The sequence below is a fragment of the Sander lucioperca genome, chromosome 1 (genome assembly GCF_008315115.2).
Source record: "Sander lucioperca isolate FBNREF2018 chromosome 1, SLUC_FBN_1.2, whole genome shotgun sequence".
NCBI classification, from domain to species: Eukaryota; Metazoa; Chordata; class Actinopteri; order Perciformes; family Percidae; genus Sander; species Sander lucioperca.
The window spans coordinates 46596620-46604119 of record NC_050173.1 but is presented as its reverse complement, the minus strand read 5'-3'; the positions used below and the strand labels follow the sequence as shown (position 1 = coordinate 46604119).

Here is a 7500-nt window from a genome sequence, read left to right as displayed (position 1 = left end):
AACATTTGGTTTCTTATGTAATTTTACAAAAAATCTGCCTAAAATGCACATTAAAAGAAGGGAAATTGGCAATTGAGAGTGCAACTTAATTAGTGAAAAACAAACTGTAAAAAACTGTATCAACAGCCTAACATGATTACTAGGATTGTTTCTTTCTTTCTCTCCTTATTTGATTGTTCCTTTCCTCTGTCCCTTTTTTATAGAGTTTGTTTTTCATTTATTTTCCTCTTCATGATAGGTACTGTTAAATAATCGTAGGGAACCCAACATGCCCTTTTTTATTTAACCCTTGTGTCTATCTTCGAGTCAAATTTGACCCGTTTTTCAAAATGTCTATCAGAAATATGGGTTTCTTTTTAACTACCTCATTTGGATGATTCCACACATCGCGCTTCGCAAGTACAACAAAAGATAGTTGTTTTATAAAAAAAATTGCATTTGAAAAAAAACAACCAGACTGAACGTTGACATTGACCCTTCTGTGATTATCCTTCCTTTAATATGAGTCTAAATAATTCATAATTTCTGCTTTTGTAACTCAAGAATTAGGTATAATGTCCTATGAATGAGGTGTACTGACCATGAATTCCAAAAATAAGTGTAAAACTGGTAAAAGGTTGGTGTTAGTGGTGTTTATACATGGTAGTGAAACGTTAAATGTAAAACAACCAGACAAAAACACTGAAAAAAAGAGTCAAAAACGTCGATTTTTCAGGACGACAAGTACACAATCCAACCAATCCAACAAACCGCTGAGCTTTTACACTTGAAGTTGAAGACATTTTAATGTCCTTTCAAATGGCTTCTTCGGTTCAAACCATTTTGAAGTTCAGCAAAATGTCATCCACCTTTGTTTCCTGTGGCAGCGAGTCAGCAAACATTCCAGCTCTTCTTTGTCTCAGAAACACGTGCACGTAATGACAGAATGACGCATCGTTGCAGACACGTTTTATAAGAGCAACGCGTGTTTCTGCATGTAGATTTCCCTCCGTCTCTGGTACAGTACAGTACAGCAGCAGTTATGTAAATGGAACAACTGTTTGTGTTTACACATGTCATGAGCATCCAGATTACACCTGGATTATGTCCAGATTAGAGTAGAGTACTATATATACATGGGGATAATCCACCTATAAAAGCAGGTTGGAAAAAGCAACCAAGATGCATTAAGAACAAACTGGAATCACACAGAGCCCTTGAGCGGACACTAAGTGCAAATCCATCCGTCTCCACAAATAGCAACAAAACAAAGTACAGTGACACGTGAGGTTGTCAGCGAGAATCCACAAAGCAGCAGCATAGTTTAGTATACCCGTACAACCAGTCTTGTATAAAGTCCTCAAAAGCAATACTTGAGTAAAAGTACAAGTATCTTCCCAGAAAATGACTTTGGTAGAAGTTAAAAGTCTCCTTTTAGAATATTACTTGAGTAAAAGTCTTAAAGTATCTGATATTTACAGTACTTAAGTATTCATAGCATTTTTCTGATATTAAATGTACTTAAGTAGAAGTAAAAGTAAAAAAAAACTTTGATTATGAACTTTATGGCCAAAGGTGTATAATGTTATCTTCATCACCACTGTCGTCGGGGTGATCATCGTCTGTTACCATGGCGGCAGAGCCTGCACCAGGGGTTTCCATGACGCTATCAGTCATTATGCTTCCTCCTCTTCTTCTTTAGTTTTGGCCTATGGTTGTTGTTTTTTTTGCCACATGGCCACAAACAGGCATCACGTCACCAACTGGAACGGAGCGTACATTATCTTGGCAATTTAGGAGCAATGATTCGCCAAACTTACTTTTTTCAGTGTAATAAATTTCTTCTGATTATATTTTGTAGTAACGAGTAACTAAAATGCTCAGAGGAAATGTAATGGAGTAAACGTATACATTTTATTTAGGAAATGTAGTGGAGTAAAAGTATACATTTTATTTAGGAAATTTAGTGGAGTAAAAGTATACATTTTATTTAGGAAATGTAGTGGAGTAAAAGTAAAAGTTTCCGGAAATATAAATAACGAAGTAAAGTACAGATACGTGAAAATTCTACTTAAGTACAGTAGTGAAGTATTTGTACTTTGTTACATTACAACACTGCGTACAACGCATTCTCAAGAACATGTCCTTTTACAATATAATTGTGCAAAAAAGTATGCACACCAATTTGTCAGTTTCAGCAAATATGATATTTTTTTTATTTTAGTTTTATAAGTCTTACCTACTGCACCTTTAACCCGTTCATGTTAAAAATGTAGGCTAATTATGTCCAGTTGCATACAATACAAAATGCTACCTCTGTGTTTTGAGTGTGCAGTGTGTTCACTCCTCAAAAAAACGTCAAAATAAAGTGTTATGTTAATTATTCTTCAATGCAGACTAAAATCTATTGAATATTGAATGGAGTTTGGTTGGCCAAAACAGGTCAGGATGATCAACTCACAGCTGGAAGGAAGAAAAAAACAACAACGTGATCTTAAGATTAAAAAAAACTAATTTACATTGTTTGTAGGGAACTGGGAAACAGTGCTTTGGATTATCGTAGCAATAAAGGTTTACGTTTTGAATCAGACAGAGAAAGTGAGAGAGTAAAGTTTATCTGTAGAGGGGGGTTAATCCTCAGAAGATGAGCTGCTATCTGTTGACCTCTCTGCTGGTACAACACACACACACACACACATACACACACACACACACACACACACACACATACACACATACACAAACTTCCTTGGGAAAATACCTGCAGCTAAAACGTGTTTGACCATCAAAGTGGAAGATTGTACAACACACCATCGCCCCACACACACACACACACACACACACACACACACAACCATGACCTCATTCCACTGTGTACAAGGAGATACAGCCACTTACACACTCTCTCTTGCTCTTTATCACTATCACACACACACACACACACACACACAGGGTGGTGGTAGCCTGTGGGCGTGCGAGCAGCTGTGAATAATTGTGTTTACAGATGGCATACGTACGACCTGTGGGTTGAGAGAGAGAGAGAGAGAGAGAGAGAGAGAGATAGAGAGACAGACAGAGAGAGAGAGAATGTTGGTCTTCACAAAAGAAGACAGGGATGACATTTCTCTCCCTCTCCCTCTTTCTGTTTTCTGTCAGTTTAAACTATTTCACATCGCTCAGCTTAATTGGCGTAAGTGGTAACGAGGCGTTAACAGCCAAAGCAGAACAATGAACAACAGAGGCAGAAGTTTAAAAAAAGAAAGACAGCGGGGTGTTTTTAGATGCGTGCCTAATGAATCATTTGGCTCCCGAAAGCAGGTAAATGAAGTACTTTATTTATGCCAAAGGAAAACCGCGCTTTTAAAATAAAATACTCAAAGCAAACAGCTCCTGAATATCATGATCTAATTTCTACATTATAAGGCAGTGTGCAAAATATCTGTAAGAACTTAATTAGAGTTTTTATTTATCGCCAACAATCAACAGTATGTTATAAAATAAAAACAATTAAAAAACAGATAAAAACAGAAACAAATCAATCCAATTTCACCAAATAACTCAAAAAGGATGAGATCGAGAAGGAAGAATCAGAGGGTCTTGTGTACTTTATAGGTTAGGTCTAAATCAGTCACTCAATTTAACCCTTCTGTTGTCTTAGGGTCACATTTCACCCGTTTTCAAAATATCTATATCAGATATATGGGTTTCTCTTTAACTACCTCATTTTAATTACCCCAAAATAACACGGATGATTCCATACATCGCGCTTTGCAAGTACAACAAAAGATCGGATCTCTACTTTCATTGAATTTTGGCTGTTTTATTCAACGTTTCAAAACAGTATCCTCACTGAACGTTGCCATATACAAGTCTGTGATTATCCTTCCTTTATATATTATATTATTAGACAATATAATTCGTAATTTCTGCTTTTTTTAAATCAAGAATTAGGTAATTTCCTATAAATGAGGTTTATTGACCATTAATTCCAAAAATAACTGTAAAACTAGTGGAAATAAGTTTGTTAGTGGTGTTTATACATGGTAGTAAACGTCAAAAAAAGCGTCAAAAGTGTCGAAAAAAAGGCAAAAACGTCAGAAAAAGTGTGGAGGACCCGTGTGCATGGCCCAATGGAAGACAACACAAGGGTTAAGTAGATATACACTACAACAACAACTAGAAATGTTGCTAAAAATCCTGTAAAAAAATGTGAGGACCTTTTCTAAAATGATTTCCTGACTAAAGGCAAGTGTCGTCCAGGCAGTATTGCATCTTTTTAGTTATTCATTTTTGTTTGTACAGTGATTCAATGACTATTTAAAGGGATAGTTCGGATCTTTTGACGTGGGGTTGTATGAGATACTTATTTATGGATTCATGAGTATAATTTTTTACTGCTCAGTTTCTACATTAAAACAGGCAGAATGGAAAAAAGTCAACATGCTAACGTCACGGTAATGTTGTGTTGTGTTTAAACAGCTTGGTGATATGTAGCATTTTAGCATCGTTTACAGTTTCTCATCTGCCAAAAGCCTACCGCTAACACAGCTGACTACTACCTATATATTCTGTCTCAGGTTAGCAACAATGAGACATTTTGCTGCTCAGTTTCTACATTAAAACAGGCAGAAAGGGAAAAAAAAGTCAACATGCTAACGTCACGGTAATATTACGATAGCATAATGTCTAAGTTGGAGCTAATACGTTTTCCCGCCTTCCAGTTTTACTAACATTTTGATAAAACATTTTCAAGATTTGTACATTTGATAGCAGCTAGTTTGTTCCATGCTAAACTGGCTTTAAAAACATCAAAAATAAAGCACGTGTGTGTGTTTGTGTTGTGTTTAAACAGCTTGGTGATATGTAGCATTTTAGCATCGTTTACAGTTTCTCATCTGCCAAAAGCCTACCGCTAACACAGCTGACTACTACCTATATATTCTGTCCCAATTTAGCAACAATGAGACATTTTACTGCTCATTTTCTACATTAAAACAGGCAGAAAGGAAAAAAGTCAACATGCTAACGTCACGGCAATATTACGATAGCATAATGTTTAAGTTGGAGCTAATACGTTTTTCCACCTTCCAGTTTTACTAACTTTATGATAAAACATTTTCAAGATTTGTACATTTAATAGCAGCTAGTTCCATGCTAAACTGGCTTTAAAAACATCAAAAATAAAGCACAACGTGTGTGTGTGTGTGTGTGTGTGTGTGTGTGTGTGTGTGTATACGTGTGTGTGTGTGTGTGTGTGTGTGTGTGTGTGTGTGTGTGTGTGTGTGTGTGTAGTGTTTAAACAGCTTGGCGACTCTTTGCGGTGTGTAGCATTTTAGCATCGTTTACGGTTTCTCATCTGCCAAAAGCCTACCACTAACACAGCTGACTACTACCTATATTCTGTCCCAGTTTAGCAACAATGAGACTCTTTTGCTGCTCAGTTTCTACATTAAAACAGGCAGAAGCATATAAAGTCAACATGCTAACGTCACGGTAATGTTACGCTAGCATAATGTCTAAGTTTTACCCGCTTACTGTGTTTCAACTGTTAAGTTACACCAAAGCTATTCAGTTAAAAGTCAGCATCAAAGTTAATATAAAAACAATACTGTTGTATTTCCCAGATGTCAGTATTTCTATGGCTAACATTATGAGAATACATGCTAACAATATTTGTACATTTGATCACAGCTAATAACTGGCTTCGAACCCATCAATAATAAAGCTAAAAACATCTTTATGTGTGTTGTGGTAAACCTCTGGGGTGATGTAGCATCATTAGCATCATTTACACCTTTTCAGTAATGTAAGAGATTTTTCACAACTCAGTTTTTAGTGTTTTTCGAATCAAAACAGGCAGAACTGTAAGAGTCAACATGCTGAGTCATGCTAGCATAATGCTAACAAGTCACTCAAAAGTGAAAACACTTTGGTGTGTGTTGCGTTTAGACAACAAGGTGAATATTTATGTTGATGTAGCATCATTAGCATCTCTACTCAGCTACCTGGCTACCTTTCCCATTAACCTGTTAATGTTAGCTACATGTTTTAAAAGCTGCTGTCAACCAACATGCTAACAAGAGGATGACAAAGTGTATTGTGTTAGCGTGCTCCCAGCTAGCCTCCCTCTGTGGATCTATAAGTGGAGCTGATGGAAGGTTGGACTGAGTATGATTTACATAATTGGGATGTTAATTCGTTAAGCCGTGGGAGTTGATTATGTTGCATATTGATTATGTTGTGCTGCTGTGAGGTCACACACCTCTTTAACGAACAGCGCAGGGAATTGTGGGAGTCTGATTAAAAATACGACGTTAACATTCCTGCTGACACGCCGCATTTTGACATGCATGTGTGTGTGTGTGTGTGTGTGTGTGTGTTATGAAAACAGTGTTAGTAAGTGTGAAAGCCAGCAGGGTTTTTGAGTGTGTGTGCATGGATGGATGGAGGAGGTGAAAATAGGAGTAGAGGGAGAGGGGAAACTCCACCTGGTCTTACCATTCTCCGGGTGCTCCATCTCGCCGATGCTGCCGTCGGGCGTAGTCCGCTCGTAGTGGTCCTCTGGCAGCGCCAGGGGCCCGATTCGTGGCCCCGACGACGACTTGGAGCTGGGCGTCTCCGACTCCTCCAGGCCGCTGTCATAGTAGCTGTGCTGGGACGCGTCCTGCAGGTCCTGCGCCTGATTGGCTGTGGAGAAGGTCACTCGGCGGTGGGGGGGCTGTGATTGGCAGACAGAGAGGAAAAAAAGGGGGAAGGATTAGTTTCTCAAACATTCAAAAGTCATGATGACAATTTAAGTTAAATTTAACATTTAAGATTGTTTTATTAGAAATCAGTCGGAGTTTGATGCGGTGCAGATGAAGCACTTTAAATGATTAAAGACATCGAGTAGAAGCCAGACTGTAAAAATAACTTTAAAGAAGCCATTTGGACACAGCGAGTGGAACAAACACTTTCCAAAACTTTCATCTCTTTGCATTCAAAAGTTCTCAAACTCACTGATTTGATTCCTCACTTTAATTTTGCTCCTAAAAAACACACAAGACATCAGCCAACTTTCAGATCATCGCCACAGATCTCGTTTCATCTCCGTAACTGCTTTCATGTCTCGTGTCGTCTTATTTCATTTTACATCATCTGATTATCTCATTTTCTATCATCTTTTATTTAAAAACCAGTCAGACGAAGACATCAATGTCCGACCGACACCCAACGCTGCGTCGCGGTCCACACATCTCGAGAACTAAATTAATTGGTAACTTTATAAGAACAAACTTGCAAGCTAAAGAATTTTGAATGATCGGTTATTAAAGGCCATCTTTCTGTAGCTTCACTTGAAACTAACAGGACGTATGTGGCCGGGTTAGCTCAGTTGGTAGAGCGGGCGCACATATGTAGAGGTTTACTCGCCGATGCAGAAGCCGTGGGTTCGACTCCGACCTGCGGCCCTTTGCTGCATGTCATTCCCCCTCTCTCTCTCTCTCTCCCTTGTCATTTCTTCATCTGTCCTATGGAAATAAA

General features: G+C 38.1%; 1 protein-coding gene across 3 annotated transcripts in view; it reads right to left on the bottom strand.

The window, feature by feature from the left end:
* The window catches only part of LOC116062401 (protocadherin-1), a 272977-nt gene that overhangs the window by 127947 nt on the left and 137530 nt on the right, over positions 1 to 7500 (bottom strand). For all 3 annotated transcript variants that reach the window (XM_036004824.1, XM_036004827.1, XM_031317078.2), the window contains exon 4: positions 6478 to 6697. In XM_036004824.1, the coding sequence (XP_035860717.1) occupies positions 6478 to 6697 (220 nt within the window). The remainder of the gene's footprint in view (positions 1 to 6477; positions 6698 to 7500) is intronic.